Source organism: Oncorhynchus keta, chromosome 18 (assembly GCF_023373465.1).
Source record: "Oncorhynchus keta strain PuntledgeMale-10-30-2019 chromosome 18, Oket_V2, whole genome shotgun sequence".
NCBI lineage: Eukaryota > Metazoa > Chordata > Actinopteri > Salmoniformes > Salmonidae > Oncorhynchus > Oncorhynchus keta.
Genome location: NC_068438.1, coordinates 8,684,497 through 8,702,995, shown reverse-complemented (window position 1 = coordinate 8,702,995; position 18,499 = coordinate 8,684,497). Strand labels below are relative to the sequence as shown.

Sequence of the window (18,499 nt, the reverse complement as noted above, 5' to 3'; positions counted from 1 at the left end):
TATTAATTCAGCCACTTACTTAGCTAACTAGCAAGCTAAACCAAATAGACAGCTGGTTCAACTGTTCTGGGGAACTACGGTCAGCCTCAATGTAAAATAATGTGACAGGTGAAATGAAGAGCGCGATCTGCTTTACCTCCTAACGTATTGAACAAGTTCTCTGCAGGTATTTACTTAAAAAATTGATACAAATATGCCAATTTATTGAAAAACTTCGAAGACAAAAAAATCACAGGATGGAAAAACCATCCCGTGGCTATTTCCAAATACCCCGGTATACAATATATATGGTATACGGCCCAAGACTACTCACTACTATCTCAAGTGCTGACCCTTGAAAAACATTGGTTTTGTCAAATGAAGCCTAGTTTGACAAACTCCAGTGAACCAATAGATTATACATCCCTTGTGGAAATACAAATAAAAAACGAAGTGAATCACTAACATGCTGAACAAACCACCTGCGTTGCACGTGCGAGTGTTGCAAAAATCAATTTACACATGTTATTCAATCATTTCCTCCAAACTGCTTGCGGGAGTCTACGTAGCCACGCGCTAAAATACAATTTGAATGTTTCATGTGTGTTTTGAACTGTCCCCAAATGAATATAGTTGGTTCACAGTTGGTTTTGGTAATTTAACCTGCGTGTCATGAACCTCTCTGGTGAAGATAGACTAAATCAACTGTGCGCGAAAGGAGCCAGTTTGGTCAGCCATGTAAGAATCTCTCGTAAATAGAGAAACTTGAACGTTGAAGTTGGAAATGTTTTGGTGATAGCATCAATTCGATATTCCCCAGCTGAACATGTAGCCCTGACCTGCACTTGACCGACCATTACTTGTGTGTGTGTGTGTGTGGGGGGGGGATAGAACTTGAAACAAACATCCAACATCAAACAGCAGCAGCAGAGGTGCATAGTGGGAGTAGGGATAAAGCCAGTGTTCTTCATTACAGGGAGGAGTGTGGTGAGTGAAAACCAAACAAATGGTAGGCCAGTTCCTTCAAGCCTGGGAAATCATAATTGGGGTGACAGACTGTTACAGGCTCCACCATACCAAGTTAATACATTCTCCTCCCATGTTTACTTAATAAAGATATCCACCAAATCCCTATGTTTTGATGCGATCACTGTTTACTTAACACACCACTCAGGTCTTGCGCAATGCCGTCCCCAGGTTACAGCCCTTTTTTTTTTTGACAGCTCGCGGTTCGGCATCATTTCAGATGCCTATAACATTCTGTGGAATTCTGAGAGTGCACTGTGCCTGCAGACAGGGTGATCTTACACAGAGTCCATCTGTGTCCGAGCCACGAGTACAGCACTGCATGGGCCTGTGAGGAGTATTCACCTACACTACATTATGCATTTACCTTCTGTTGAGTACCACGGACCTGGTGAATCAGTGACCCAAGATATTTACTTAGTTACAGTTTAGCATTAGCATCGTTGAGTGAAAAAAAATGAGAATCGTTGGAGTAGGACCCCCTTTAAGAGTGTTTCAAAAAGCTTGCCTAAATCAGCTCAGAGTAACTTGAAACCAAGTTGGAGCAACGTGCCACCATAAGAGGTTTAAAAGCTTTGGACAGTGAATTTGTTTACCTAAAAACATTGTGAAACTATTCGGACACTGTGGTGTTGAAGCCTGCCGAGATCAAACTGTTTACATGGATGAGGAAGCAGGGTTAGTGAAATGTGAACTCAGGAATGAGACGAGGAGCAGAGCCAAAGACGAGAGAAAACGCTCCGTCCTTTCCAAGACACATTAAATCACTGCTGGGCTTAACTTCTCCACTGTGTTTTTTTCGCCTCCAGAAGACATGGTTTTATTGTACGCAGACAAGGTTCAAATGAAACAACGCTCCCTTCAATCTTTTTGAAAGACTGCTTTGTTTGTAGTGATGCATGTGACATAGGGCGGTGATGCTCTAGCGTCGGTTTGCCACAACAATAGAAGACACAAAATCAAGTGGTAGTCACAAAGTCATTTAATATGTTGTAAATGTCAACAGACTTCGTATAAAAATATATATATATATTTAAGAAAACTATGTTGAGGTCACCACTGCAACAACATACAATTTCACCATCAACATAATCAGAAACGATTACGGTGATTCGGTCCAAATTCCCACAGAGCTGGACGCCTCAGGCCCTCCAGTGGATCTCTCTTTTGCAGACAGTGTTTTTGCTACATTTGTGAATGAGTAGCAGTGGCTGCTGGGGGTTGTAAAGGGAAACTCTGTTGTCTTCATTAGTCCTCATTGGAGACAGCCTGTACGCAGCTAGGGGAAATGTTCCTCAACTATAGGAAACAGCTAGACTGTAAGTGACTGGCTTCAGTACAGTTAGTGTTAACGCTATAAAGTTCTCCCTAGCACTACATGTCTTGCAGGGTATGCTGAATCACTACACAAGGCAGTATGGTGTATACATTAAATAACTAACATTGCAGTATGGTATACAATAAATAACATGATGATTTTTTTGGTATTTTTAACCAAATTTCAACAACGCTACAAGACGACTTGAAGAGAATAACATTAATAACTATTGCAGCCTTTCTTAAACTATGGGTTCGCGACCCAAAGGGGTGCATGTTTTTATGAGCATGGTCCCAGGAAAACAAAATGTCTTATTTGGGTCCCAGACTGAAAAAGGTGAAGAACCCTTGAACTGTTATATGAATGATGAACATTAAAAGTTTCCAACAGCAGTCGTCCACCAACAACTTTCACATTTTGGCAAAAGACTTACGGAGACTAAAAGCTTTCTTTTTCATTTCAGAGCATAAATATACAGTATATTATTTTCACAGGTAGTCCTCTTGCATGACTTCAAGGGCTGTTTGGTCTCTTTTTTACATGACTCACTCTGACCATTGTCTGCATAATTAACGTTTTTGAAAATAAAATCCTAGGACCCCTTGTAAAAACCACATCTCTTTACTATGAACAAGAACACACGCACATACACACACACACTGGCTCCATTTGCAGTACAGTATTAGTTCCACTATTATTTACAGTAGATTTTATTTGGAGAACAGTTCCACCTGCTGACTATCCTAGGTAACTTCACTCCACAGTCAATTTTAATAGAAGCTTTCTTTCACATTCCACAAATTTAAGGGTTACCTCTTTATCAGTTGAGGCCGCAAAATATTGTCATAAGTCTTATATTTTATACTGTACTCTATCTTTACCCATAGGCTGGCACTGAGCCAACCCTTTCTACCATTTGGCAAGGTGCCCTGATCCCAACACCTGCACTGCATCAGCTGGACCAAACTAAGCGCTACAGACACTCTGACTCTGCACCTGTGGCCCACATGCTGGGCTAACCCAGGCATCTGACTGGAGACTGGCACATCAAAGCCAGCAAACTGAGAGGAGGAAGAGGAAATGGAGGAGTAGAGAAGGGACTAAATGGCACAAGCTGGTGATGCAGTAAATCAAGGCAGTGCACAGCAAACAGAAGTCAAAAACTCACGTAAGAGGTTTCCAGCGCACAGTGCTGACTGGTGTCCCCTCTGTCCTCCATGCAGCTGTGGTCTCAGTGGGCACTGGGGTGGTGTTGGGGATGACGGTGGTTGGTGAGAGGGTGGTGGTTGGTGAAAGGGTGGTGGTGGTGCTGACCATGGGGCTGGTGGGGCGCAGGAAGGCCCAGGGTAGGCCTACGAGGCCATAGGTCACGCTTGCAAACTCACAGCGGGCCCCGTAGAAGCCCGTTCGGCATTCACAGATGTTGGGCTGCCTGCACACGGCTCCGTTGTGGCAACGTGGAAGGCATCTTGCTTCAAGTAGGGGGAGAGAGAGGAGAAGGTTCATAAAACCAGAACAGTGGACTGTGGTTGAGAGGGCTAAGATGCTAGAGCAGAAACTCAAGCGTAAAAGGATAACTGCTTCGACCACTTTGTGTGGCACATTTTACTATCTCAATAAAAACTCAGTAGGACAAACAGCTTAATGTGGACTGTAACTTAAACAAGAAAAACAGCCAATGGTGGAACGGTCAAGACTTCACTCCCCTGAAATGAACTAAGGAATGAAAAAAAGAGGAGAAGGGGGCGAGAGCCATGGTCCTGGATACAGGGAGGGGGTATTCATGCATACACGATGCAGGCCCCCCCACCCCCGGTCCCAGGCTCTTGGTTTCTCCCATCATCCCTGGCTGGGCGCCATTGTGCCCGGGTCGAACCCCCTGGAGGGCTCCAGTAATGGCCCATTGGACACAGACAACAACAGCATATCCCAAACCCAGCAGCTTACCACAAATCTCCTGGCCGCCTCCATGAATATCAACAGCGATGGGCACCGCTTACTGACATTTGATTCAGGGGTTGTGCACGGAAACCCTTTTTATCCGTGGCTTTTTCGCACGAAGGCTAGCACAATGTGACCAACCAGAAGTGAGGCTCAAAGTGCACAGTGGACTGAATCTAACGAAGGCCTCTATTCAATCAGATTGGCTTCAGGCGACATCCACATAGCGGCCGTTTTGGTGGTGCTGGACGTGGAACTGCGTACGGGCTGCCAAAAGCACGAACGGTGTTATACATAATGCGGACATTGTCATTGGCTGCACTGAGTCACTTTACAGTTTTGTTTTCAATTGCTGACAAGCATCGGTCAATACTGAAGCCACTTTTTCCAAAACTCTTCATTACAGTCTGCATTATCAACATGCATCTTGGCCAAACAGTTAATCTCACCTCCAAAACTCACTCAGACCACCAAAACACTTCATACATGTCTCAGAATAAGCTCGTTGGACCAGAACACTGGCAACAATTCTCACTCAGAAAACGTACATTATCACTCATAACACACTGACCTAAAAAACACTAACAACAGGGAGCATTACATAAATGATGAACTCTTTGAAGTTTGAACGATTTTTCACGTAAATCAGCATTTCATTATAGAATAAGAATAACACCTTTTCACTTTATTGATTGTACTAAAATATATGTGTAACAAGCAATTTGCTTCAATAACCTTTATTTTTTCTATATCTTTGCATGTAGTAATTTATTTGTGAAAAATAAAATGGTTGAAACAAAAAACAAATTCTTGAAATTCCAGGGCTGCAATAATAATTACAACAACAAAAAACATAATCAACATGTGTAGTATAATCACTCATACTGTAGAGTACTGTGAGGGTTCTAGTTCTCATCAACATGTGTAGTATAATCACTCATACTGTAGAGTACTGTGAGGGTTCTAGTTCTCATCAACATGTGTAGTATAATCACTCATACTGTAGAGTACTGTGAGGGTTCTAGTTCTCATCAACATGTGTAGTATAATCACTCATACTGTAGAGTACTGTGAGGGTTCTAGTTCTCATCAACATGTATAGTATAATCACTCATACTGTCCAGTACTGTGAGGGTTCTAGTTCTCATCAACATGTGTAGTATAATCACTCATACTGTAGAGTACTGTGAGGGTTCTAGTTCTCATCAACATGTTTAGTATAATCACTCATATTGTAGAGTACTGTGAGGGTTCTAGTTCTCATCAACATGTGTAGTATAATCACTCATACTGTAGAGTACTGTGAGGGTTCTAGTTCTCATCAACATGTGTAGTATAATCACTCCTACTGTAGAGTACTGTGAGGGTTCTAGTTCTCATCAACATGTATAGTATAATCACTCATACTGTAGAGTACTGTGAGGGTTCTAGTTCTCATCAACATGTGTAGTATAGTCACTCATATTGTAGAGTACTGTGAGGGTTCTAGTTCTCATCAACATGTTTAGTATAATCACTCATATTGTAGAGTACTGTGAGGGTTCTAGTTCTCATCAACATGTATAGTATAATCACTCATATTGTAGAGTACTGTGAGGGTTCTAGTTCTCATCAACATGTGTAGTATAGTCACTCATATTGTAGAGTACTGTGAGGGTTCTAGTTCTCATCAACATGTTTAGTATAATCACTCATATTGTAGAGTACTGTGAGCGTTCTAGTTCTCATCAACATGTGTAGTATAATCACTCATACTGTACAGTACTGTGAGGGTTCTAGTTCTCATCAACATGTATAATATAATCACTCATACTGTCCAGTACTGTGAGGGTTCTAGTTCTCATCAACATGTATAATATAATCACTCATACTGTCCAGTACTGTGAGGGTTCTAGTTCTCATCAACATGTATAGTATAATCACTCATATTGTAGAGTACTGTGAGGGTTCTAGTTCTCATCAACATGTATAGTATAATCACTCATATTGTAGAGTACTGTGAGGGTTCTAGGTCTCATCAACATGTGTAGTATAGTCACTCGTACTGTACAGTACTGTGAGGGTTCTAGTTCTCATCAACATGTGTAGTATAATCACTCATACTGTAGAGTACTGTGAGGGTTCTAGTTCTCATCAACATGTATAATATAATCACTCATACTGTCCAGTACTGTGAGGGTTCTAGTTCTCATCCACATGTATAGTATAATCACTCATACTGTAGAGTACTATGAGGGTTCTAGTTCTCCCTCTCTCCTGCATTTGGCCACAAGTTCTCATCAACATCACATCTTATGTCTTCTCTGGTGATGCATCTTGGAAAGTATCTTCTGAAATGTCTAATTCAACCCTGCCACTCATCTTTCCCCACCAACCTGTCTTCTTTGATCCATGTTTCCAAACTAAATCATTCCGAAGCCATCCTCTTTTGTCTGTTTGTTAAAGAGACTAAAAACAGGACACTTGGTTAGGCTTTCAGCTGAAATTGCAATCAGCTGTGTTTGGAATGATTAACTATTCTGCTAAAATGTTCTATATGTTTCAATCTGGTTACAGCAGAAATGCACCACATTTGCCATCATTCTGTTTTGAATGTGTTTTTGAACAGTTTTGGAAACAATGTGTTTGTATTTGAAAACATGTGCTGCAACTATATCGTTTTTTAGGTGGTGGAGTATGAATGAGAACAGAGTTCATGGATTTTGGAGAATGTGGTCATTGAATGCATTTTGTGTGAAAGCAATGAGAAATGATTCACAGTTTGGTCCACATACACTTCTGTTTTTCTGACTATGTGAAGAGTTTTGACAATGTGACTTCAGTTTTGACCAATACATGTTAGCAATTGAAAAAAACAAAGAGAAATCCCATGCAGCACTGCTTACAAATGTGAACACTGGAATGTGAGAATGAATCTACACCTCGATTAGGATTATAGAAATCCTCATTATTTTGTTTAATGATTTTCAATTTGAGGGTCATATTTCGATATAGCCTACACTTTCTCATTCTGAACTTCTAACACGAGTGGGACAGGTGTGGTTTCATGACAAAGATCAGAGGAGCAGCTGCTCACCGATTCGACAGCTCCAACGCAGTTCCACCGCCAACAACACCAAAACATCGGCTATGTGGGTGTCGGCCATCGCCGGTTAACGCTTGATCTGATTGAATCTAGGCCTAACTCTGCTTCCACTTCAGAGTTTCCTTTTCAGTGTGGCTTTTATATTTGATCAATACACCTTAGAGGGGGAAAGGAAGTATGGGAGTATATTTGTGTGTGTGCGCCTCTGTGGGTGCATGCATGAATGTGTGTGAGTGAGTGTGAGTTTCGAAGGGAGTTTGTGCTTCCTGACAATGTGCAGAGCCGTGCTATGCAGGAATGCTAAGCCAGGTTGTTTTGACATGACACTGGCCCTTTAAATCCTCTGGGTCAAGGGGTTGGATCAAGTAAAGGTGTCCAATCCCTGTCGACAAGGTTTATGGAGGTGTGGATTATAATGATTTACACCACAGAGATGTGTTGGGAGACAGACATGAATAGGAGCTCTTCCTTTCTTAAAAGGTCCTGACCTCTTCTCTGTGTACAGCATGGTGTGTAGACAAAGTAGTGCTCGCATTGTGTGTAGACAAAGTGCCTCAAGAGTTACATTGCTGATCTAGAATCAGTTATGCCTTTTAGATCATAATTAATATGATTATATGGGCAGGGAGGGGGGTCTGATCCTAGATTATCACTCCTACTCTGAGACGCTTTAAGAATATGGGCCCAGGCCTGTCAAGGGTTTAGCAAAAGGCCCGCTGGTCCAGGGTCAAGTCCAAGTTAGGCCATCATCACAGACCACTATGGCTGTGTTTGCACAGTCAGCCCAATTCTGATCTTTTCCCCCACTAATTGGTCTTTTCAAATCATATCTTTATCAGAGCTTATCTGATTGGTCAAAAGACCAATTAGTGAAAAAAGGTCAGAATTGGGCTGCCTGTGTAAATGCAGCCTACGACAGACTCTTCAAGACCAGAGGTGCTCAACACTATCAACACATGACATATTCACTTTCATAACATATCGAAACATATCGATACCGGACGCTTTTTGCTGCACACTGTAAGTCGAAAGGTGTCCTATCTTAATTTGATCAATCTGTTGTTGCGGAGAATTTTCCGGCGTAGCAGGAAATGCAAATTGTAGTGTGGTCGAGGTTTAAAAAGGTCAAATTAAGATAGTATATCTGTAAACTGTGTAGGTATTGACCGGAATTCACATTTGCCATCCACACCCCCCATCATAATCAGAAAATGATGATACAATGAAATCATACGTTCTCCAGATGTCTGGCTGAGTGAAATGGGAGGAAACACAGGTTGGACTGGGTTCTGCTTATGTTGGATATGACATTACAACTTCCAGCTGGGTGGAGAGAACATTCCATTGTCCTATAGAGCCTGATTGATGCTCGCTCACTCCTTATTAAACCAACTACTGACAGCTTGCCATCTTTATACAGTACAGTACTGGGAATAGATCTATCACAAGTACCATGATAGAGAGTTTTGTTATCAGGGGTGTCATGTCCTCCAAAAATCTGAGGGGGCATAAAGTATGTGAAGATGGCTGGGGGGTGGTCCGGAGGGGGGCTAGGCCTGAAACAGCTTTTTCCTGCAATCTAGAGCCATAATCATTAGGTTTAATTCTATGTAAAAACAAATATGTATTTTTCTGCATATCTAAGCTTACCTCTTGAGCTGTCTGTATCCTCCTGGTGGCTATTTGTTTTTAAAGAAACTAGTATACTTCTCTGCTAAAATCTGGGTCAAATAATAAAAGGAATGGCAGTCTTATTCAGAACATTTAGTTATTGCTCGCTTTTCTAAAGTCTACCAACCTTGCCAGCAGGCATGCCAGCTAGGATAGAGTAGCTAGCTTGTTTATAACTCACTTGATTGATAGCCTGAAATGGCTTCTTGGTAGCTAGTTATGAAGTTGGAACCTATCTGGGCTAGCTTAACCCAACTTCATAAAATTGTTGGTGGTTAGTAGTATTACAGAGTTATTATATATATTTTGTTAACAGGACAAATCTGAGGGGGCACGTGCCCCTGTGCACCCTATGGGCAAGAAAACTCTGGTTGTCGTGGTGATATAAGGACAACCATCCCCTACTGTATAAGGCGGCTCCTTGCAACAAAAAAGATTTATGCATGATATTCCATTATACGGTATGACGAGATCTTTATATAATATTTCCCCAACAATGTGGAACAACATTACACGTTATGGAAGGGCTGACAGTCCTGCTATGCTTGGGGAAAGGTCAGTGAACATGAGAATCTTACGTTTGGTGCATTTCTGAGTCTTGGGTGAAACGGTCCATCCGTGGCAGCACCTGTTTCCACAGACGTTAGTCCTGCAGAGAGCAAGGGAGACAGACAGACGACATATTAAAGATAGCAGAGTTTATAGGATCAGATCACAGCAGCAGTCAGGTGCAGATTGTGACCAGAAATTGGCCCTGGCATTTCTAACACACCGGACCATTTTTTTCCTTAAGGCCCCAACACTGGACCATTTTTTCCTTAAGGCTCCCACACCGGACCATTTTTTTCCTTAAGGCCCCCACACTGGACCATTTTTCTCCTCGAGGCTGGCACAACAGCCCATTTGTTCCTTGAGGCCAACATTATTAGCCAGATAACGATAATTTTGTGCAAAAAAAATCCAAGTTAGACAGGCCCACAAAGCTAAAAATAGATCAGCCCATCTGGCATTTGCCCGAAATGCCAATGGCAAGTCCACCCCTGGCAGCAGTTATCACAGTACATAGTTTAGGCTGTCATAAGTTAAGGTTAAGCTTAAAGACAGGAACCCCACACACAGAAATCACAGACACTACTGCTTTATAACACAGTTCAAGGTCACGAATACAAAATAAATCACTTAATTTGATCACAAAAGGATCTAAACACGGTCCTATTTTCACAACTTCCTGGATATTCATAAGAAACTACTTGGGGCCCCCAGAAATGTACTGTTGCTTCAGTGTGAAACAGTTAATACCTCCTTGTCTTTACACTTGCCTTTGGACGTAATAGATTCAGTTTGTTTAAAAGGGGAGCTATGAATATGAATGAGGGGCCATGGTGTGGTTGCCCTGGGTGAGAAGGGCCTCTGTCCGTCCTGTGCACAATGCATGACAGATATTGTGTTCCCACACTGGTCTGGCCATATCTGTCTGTCTCTGGGCCAGCCACTTGCCCCCTCTGCTCCACAGATTGGGTAAACAAAACCGGATTAAGGGTCCTCTGCAGAGTCTCGTTTCTGGGGCACCCGCCTGTTTATCCAGGGGGCTTCTGGGAGAAGATGCAATTAGCACGCCAACACAAGCCACGGTGACGACGCCCTCTTCAAAGTGACAGCTCAGCGTGACCCGCGCCACCGAGCTCCCCTTATACCTCCTTTGTGGGATTTGCTGATTAGATACAGTTTTCTGGCTTTATTGTGTGTTTGCAAATAGTGGGCCAGGAGCCTCTTCCAAAAGGGTCTGACTGGGGGTCTGCAAAGTAGCAGAGGCAGGGCCCCTATTCAAACCCAGCAGTGAACTCACCCAGAGGAAGTTGAGCCTGTCTGGAGACTGAATGACCTTTGAACCCCAGGCCAAGGTGGTGGCTAATTCAGCAGATGTCACTGCCAAAACAGACTGTCAGACCATTGATGTGCCGGAATTACAACTATATCAAAGCTAAATTGCAGATCTTTCAGTTTGGACACAATCCTGAAGACATTTGGTAAAGGATTTTTTAAATTGACCAGCAACATCCAATCGATCTCAACAAAAGATGTGCAAACTTCCTAACCAAACCCAAACAGGACTGTGACAGGCATATCATTGTTCTCTCAGACTGACAGTTCCCTTTAGTGCAGGTCTTAAGAACTGAACACCACCCGGGTTCTTCCAACTATGAAGACGGTTTTTAGATAGCAGCTAGTGGATGTGTGAACATTTGCACATGGCCTCATTCAACAGAGAGCATGGGTCACATGACAGAGGTCCTATATGACTAGGCACAGGGGAAGGGGTCAGCTGGCGATGGGATGAGTGCCGTTCATTCGGTGCGGTCAGCGCTCCTCCTCTCTCGCGACCTGACAGCTGAATGCAGAAATCACTGAGACAAGGTGGAGGGGTTGCTTTCACCCCAAATAGGGAGTTGTCAGCAGCGGTGGTTGTGGAATGGAAAATTACTGGATGTTTTTTATCTCTAGTCGAGTCTTAACACGGTGCTGACACTGCTCTAATACAGTAGAATAATCCCCAGCCCCTGTGTTTACAGAACTAAGTGGGACCTGTCATCTGGGTGGAGGAGCCACCCCATTAAGAGCCTGCATACTCACACTGCTCCCATCCACTGCCATAGGCTATCCAGCTTTCTATCTTCAACCTTTTCTTCTGGTGACTGAGCACCGATTCTGAAGTGCCTGACTCTTCGACTTGGGCTTTCTATCCTCTCATCTTTGAGGACTTATTCTAAAAGGCTCAGACTGAATGCCGGTTCTTTAGTTCTAGGGTCTCTCTGCTCTGGAACAGGACTAATGTTCTGGAACACGAGAGACTCCAAGAGCTTCTGCATTGCGGCATGTGTTGCGTTAGGGCCTATAGCCTGCCGTACAGTACAAGCACATAATGCTGCAATGTTTCAGAGGAGCTCTGTGGCTGTGAATAAAAAGGCTCACACAAAGAGAGCCTTAGTTACACACAGTCACACTCTATAGGCTCACTGCAGCTCCGCCAAGTCAATTCATGCTCTTGTTCTAGCAGAGTTCAGGGATTTGTCCCACTTCCCTCCACTTCACCCCCCGTGAGAAGATCAATAATATATTTTACCCTCTTAAATGACGTGGGGTGCTAAAGATCCTCATCAAAGAGGCTTTGAAGCGATGCCAGTTTCGGTCGCTCACCTAAGCCTGGGTTGAACTGCTGAACCCCCCGACCCCCGCCCCCTCGAGTAGAACCATGACAGTGTTTATTTTGGACATTTAGCCAGGCTCCTTCTGTGCATTGGGGCTAAATAGAGCAGAGTGGGACTGTCATGGCCCCCAAAGAGAAATGGCCTGTTGGTGCTAAGTTAGTTGTGTGTACTAGTTTATCTCAATTAGTGAAATGTTTTTTCACTGACTGAAAACATGTGAGTTGAGGCATCCAAATAAAGCAGTCTGGAAAATGGGAAGTAATGATTAATCCTGTTAATTGCATGTAATGTACTAATGCAATGGGATAATCAAAATTCCTACCCTAGCTTTAAGGATCAACATTTCCTCTGCAGGTCAGGGGAATACTTCACCGGATGATGTGTTGAGTCTCTAATCTGGCCAGTTCAGAAAGTGGCAAACTCCATGAACTTTGCTGTGCATGAAGTGCCATTTCCCAGTCCTGTGTGATTTGACTTTGGGTCCATTTATCACTTGTTGTCATGCACTTTCATCAAAAGGTGCAGTCAAGTCACATATAACTTACATCGATAACTCTTGTGTCAAATAGAAGAATTTCTCACAATCCAAGAGGGACTTGTGCAAACATACATGCCTGTGTACATTTTTAGGATGGAATGACATTGGATTGTGGTCTACCATTTTGGATGGATAATTGAAACAGATCACTTGAAGGAGGCTACCCATCTGAAAGAAATGTACTTTAAAAGCACACGTAATTATTTTCTTAGTAGCCTGACTTTCCAGAGGACAATAATTGGCAAGCCATTAGACAAAATAATAAACCCCCAAATGTGTACCGTCTTAATCAAAATGTTTATGAAACTATCAAACGACAAAAGGACACTGAAACATGGTCTGATTCTCTATAATATAGGCTACGTTATGTAGGCTATTGTAAAACACCTGCTTTTGACTGTCGGGCTCCGGAGTTGTAATCTACATTTATTACTGGCTACTCACCCATTTAACTGAAGTGTGACATTTGTTGCGTATTTCCAGTATTTCTTTCCATTAAAATGGTACTGTTTCTGTTTTAATTTGGGTTTTGAAGTCGTCGTCATTCTCCACTGAGTCTGATAAACTTGATCATTCACGGTTGCGTGTTGGTACCTGCCCGCCGTTCGCCTCTGCATCTCGTGCCCTTTACGGGCTGAACGCCTCACTAGTGTCCCACATTTCGAAAATGTAAGAAATACAAGAAATGTCACTCCAAGAACGAAAAAGTTAGCATATCTCCTGCTTGACATCTTTAGAAGTATCTTCTGCGTTACAAATCGACCCTATAAATAATCCAAGTGCAACGAAATCACCAGGAAATTGTTAAAAGAAAAATACAATTTAGAAACTAAGAAATAGAAAACAATTTTATGCAATAGGTGAGCCAAAACAAAACAATCATATACAATTTGAGCACATGTCTTCGTTTGGCCTATTTTTGCAAATGCAGTTAATAGGCTAGATCATTTACTTTTCAAATAGAAAATAAACTCGACTCTTCAGACTCCACTATTAGTTATTGCATTGTTCGGAGCCTACCCCATTAGAAAATGGTAAAGTCGGTTTAAAGTTCGCCTTAAAAACTTTGAGCCAATGGGATAGGAGTTCTAAAATATAAGGACAGCACAGCCAATCAGACATGTGTAGGACCAGCGCATAGACATGGAAATAGAGGGGTGACCACCACAGCCTACAGGAGAGTCTGCCTTGTGTCGAGGTTGCCAGCGTCCTCGAGGACGTTCAACAATAATACAATTTGCAACAGCACACTCAAATAGTTTCAATAAGATTCAATAAGCAATTGATTTATTCATTTTAGTCATTTAGCAGACTTACAGGAACAATTAGGGTTAAATCAAATAAAGTGTTATTGGTAGCAGACACATATTTTGCAGATGTTATCGCAGGTGCAGCGAAATGCTCGTGTTTCTGTCTCAACAAATTCACACAGTGTCTGGAACAGAAACATATATGTTTGTGATGGTGTGTATGTATATACATTATGGACAGTAAATTAATAGATCATGTGTGTATAGAACTACATAGGATGAGCCTTGACTGGAATACAGTACTGTATATTTGTATGAAGTAGGTAAAACGGTATGTAATCATTAAGTGCCTTGCTCAAGAGCACATCAACAGATTTTTCACCAAGTCGGCTCAGCGATTCAAACCAGGAACCTTATGGTTTCTGCTCCAATATTCTTAACCACTATGCTACCTGCCACCCCATCATATGTTTTCTTTCTCAGTGGACCTTTATGATTTGCAACATGTCTGCTATCATGCCTTGCAGTGTTTACACATTAGAAAGCATAACCTCTCCCTGTGCGTGTACTTTGCGTTCTGTCCTCTCCCTGTACGTGTACTTTGCGTTCTGTCCTCTACCTGTGCGTGTACTTTGCGTTATGTCCTCTCCCTGTGCGTGTACTTTGCGTGTGGATAAATAATCAATCTATGCTATTAAGGGCAGCAGTTTTCTGTCATGATGCATGGTGCACTGGAATGTAAACATACACAAACACCACCACCAAAAGGTTGAGCGCTGTCCCATTGATTCCAAGGATGCCGTATGCCTCCTGGAAAAGGATGAGTTCATGAGAAGTTAAGGAAACCATGTGTTGTTTTAGGTAAGATGTTTGACAGATCTCCATATTTGACTATGAAATTTCATGGTTATAACAGTTCAATCTTTGCTCAGACTGAGACAGATCGGTTGTATCTGAAATGTATTGAAAAAAAACCCGAAGCAGAAGCATGTCTTCCACCATTGACTTGGTGCTATTGAATTTGAAATAGGACAACAATTTGCGAATGTGCAGAGGTGAAGGGTATTCAAAAAGCCACTAGATGGCAGTAATGGTACAGATATGCAAAGTAATTGTGGCAAAGGACAGTTTCTGATTGTATCATTTTTCATGCTTGGCAAAGGTTCTGTTTCACCAGTAATGACAAGCGAGACAGTAATCTGAAATACTTAAGTAATAAGATGACTGACATGTAAAATTGAATGACTCAACTGTCCTTGTTTTAGCCTAGTGTATGTTTTTGACGGAGTCGATATATTGCATTTTGCGTCATGATGATGTGGCAAGTGACACTTCACTTCTTGAAAATTCTACATCTTGAAAACTTGATTGCTGACATGCAAAACATTTTGGGAATGTATGAACAGTGGACTAATTCATATTTGAGTGGTTTTTTTCTTTAACGTGAAACTGGGATGTAAATTAACGCCTAGGTACCGGAGAAATCACAATGATAAATACATCTTGCAGGGGGATAATTGAATATAGGATAAATGCCCATGAAACTATTACGCACGGGGACATTCACGTTGCGGAGCAGTCAGAGACCGTAACAACCCAGCCCTCAATCACATGGCCTCTCATAGTTTCCCTCTAGGTCTTGTTCAGATGTTTGTTTCGAGACTGGCTTAAAGTGTGAATAAACATTTTAGGTATTGTAGAAAAGTCCAAATACACTGAGTGTATAAAACAGTAGGAACACCTGCTCTTTCCATGACAGAATGACCAGGTGAATCCAGATGAAAGCTATGATCCCTTATTGATGTCACTTGTTAAATCCACTTCAATCAGTGTAGAGGAAGGGGGGGAGACCGGTTAAAGAAGGAATTTTAATCCTTGAGACATCAATCAATCAATTTTATTTTATTTATATAGCCCTTCGTACATCAGCTGATATCTCAAAGTGCTGTACAGAAACCCAGCCTAAAACCCCAAACAGCAAGCAATGCAGGTGTAGAAGCACGGTGGCTAGGAAAAACTCCCTAGAAAGGCCAAAACCTAGGAAGAAACCTAGAGAGGAACCAGGCTATGTGGGGTGGCCAGTCCTCTTCTGGCTGTGCCGGGTGGAGATTATAACAGAACATGGCCAAGATCTTCAAATGTTCATAAATGACCAGCATGGTCGAATAATAACAAGGCAGAACAGTTGAAACTGGAGCAGCAGCACAGTCAGGTGGACTGGGGACAGCAAGGAGTCATCATGTCAGGTCGTCCTGGGGCACGGTCCTTGGGCTCAGGTCCTCCGAGAGAGAGAGAGAAAGAAAGAGAGCATTAGAGAGAGCATATGTGGGGTGGCCAGTCCTCTTCTGGCTGTGCCGGGTGGAGATTATAACAGAACATGGCCAAGATGTTCAAATGTTCATAAATGACCAGCATGGTCAAATAATAGTAAGGCAGAACAGTTGAAACTGGAGCAGCAGCATGGCCAGGTGGACTGGGGACAGCAAGGAGTCATCATGTCAGGTAGTCCTGGGGCATGGTCCTAGGGCTCAGGTCAGTTGAAACTGGAGCAGCAGCATGGCCAGGTGGACTGGGGACAGCGAGGAGCCATCATGTCAGGTAGTCCTGGGGCATGGTCCTAGGGCTCAGGTCCTCCGAGAGAGAGAAAGAAAGAAGGAGAGAATTAGAGAACGCACACTTAGATTCACACAGGACACCGAATAGGACAGGAGAAGTACTCCAGATATAACAAACTCATCTGATGAAGATCATCAAAGGTTAGTGATTAATTTTATCTCTGTGCTTTTTGTTACTCCTATCTTTGACTGGAAAAATGGCTGTGTTTATTCTGTGGCTTGGTGGTGACCTAACATAATCGTTTGTGGTGCTTTCGCTATAAAGCATATTTGAAATCAGACACTGTGGTGGGATTAACAACAACGCTATAAGATACATGTATGTTTGAGGAATTTTAATTATGAGATTTCTGTTGTTTTGAATTTGGCGCCCTGCACTTTCACTGGCTGTTGTCATATCACCCGTTAATATCAATATTAACGGGTTTGCAGCCATAAGAAGTTTTTAAGAAAAAATTCTTATTTACAATGACGGCCTACCCCGGCCAAATCCTAATCCAGACGACATTGGGCCAATTGTGCGCCGCCCTATGGCACTCCCAATCACAGCCAGTTGTGATACAGCCTGGAATCGGACCAGGGTCTGTAGTGACACCTCTAGCACTGAGATGCAGTGCCTTAGACCACTGCAACACTCAGGAGTGGGAAGCATTAGAGTCAACATGGGTCAGCATCCCTATGGAACGCTTTCGACACCTTGTAGTCCAAGCCCCGTTGAATTGAGGCTGTTCTGAGGGCAAAAGGAGTCCAAATAAGCTGCTCCTAATGTTTTGTACACTCAGGTTAGATAGGGAGGACCTCAGCCTGGCACACTATGGAGATACAGTTTTTGCAGCATTAGAAACCTAAGACCCGGGCCTAAGTCTAAGTTTAGAGATATCCCAGTTCCCATTTGATGTGACATGTGACTGACATTGGACTAAATTAGGAAATTGGAGAGGAAGAACCTCTAATCTCATGGTTGCCACCATCAGCCACAATCCCATGCATGGTGTAGATAGCTCCCATGGGGGTGGATTAGTGTTAGCTAGAGGAACTGAAGAGCTGTATCCATTGGCCAGGGGAATGAGAGAAGGGTCATTATCGAACCTCTAATGTAACTCTGATTATCTTAGACTCCAACTATAATCATCATCACCCAAACACACCCATCTCTCGATATTAACCTGAGCAATCAAAGCTAGCTTCATTATCTTTGTCAGGGCTGTTTTATGCCTGGGAGATTCCCCGGCCTGCCAAGTGCTCTGCCTGTAAGACTCCACATTCCCTGGGGTCGTGGAAATGTACTAATGAAGACAGTGGTGGAAATAGTGAATTACCCTGGGATATCCTACCCAATGGAATTTATATCGCTGCAGGCTCCATCTTTCAATGGCTAACAATCAGTGGAGCAAAGCAGGCCTTTGATCTGATTGATAAGATGGAGGCCAATGGGCCATATGATAGGATAGGCATCAGTACTAGCATTTCAGTGGCACATTGACATTTCTTTGTGTAATCATACCATTAAGTCAATTACATTCACATTACGTTTCACTTCTCCCATGACTGAGGAAGGCCCCTGCAACAACGATATATTTTATTGGCCATCTTGGACCAATGAGATCTCTATGACTCCAGATCCAGCTAGCTGTATGAACTATGGTAAAGAGGGAGGGAGTTGAACCGCAAGCAAATTTACGTAGAATGGAGTTCCATGAGTCTCTACGGTGTACACACACCCACTCCACTATTGGTATGCACAGAGGCATCTTTCTCTGTTCTGTTCCACGTGAGTGTCTTACTTAGTTTAGCCTTACTTTCCTTTCTATTCCCGTAGAAACAGGGATTTTTGTAGTTGCAAGCTGGGAGAACTGAGCAGCATTGTGCT

The 18,499-nt window shown here is 42.6% G+C and overlaps 1 protein-coding gene across 4 annotated transcripts in view; it reads right to left on the bottom strand.

Annotated features, from left to right (window-relative positions):
• Positions 1 to 13,772, bottom strand: part of LOC118396820 (latent-transforming growth factor beta-binding protein 4-like) — an 81,522-nt gene extending 67,750 nt beyond the window's left edge. For all 4 annotated transcript variants that reach the window (XM_052467333.1, XM_052467336.1, XM_052467334.1 and 1 more), the window contains exons 1-3: positions 13,209 to 13,772; positions 9,599 to 9,669; positions 3,492 to 3,795 (exon numbers count right to left, since the gene is read on the bottom strand). In XM_052467333.1, coding sequence (XP_052323293.1) covers positions 3,492 to 3,795; positions 9,599 to 9,669; positions 13,209 to 13,495 — 662 coding nt within the window. In that variant the 5' untranslated portion in view covers positions 13,496 to 13,772. The remainder of the gene's footprint in view (positions 1 to 3,491; positions 3,796 to 9,598; positions 9,670 to 13,208) is intronic.
• Positions 13,773 to 18,499: the final 4,727 nt, after the last annotated feature.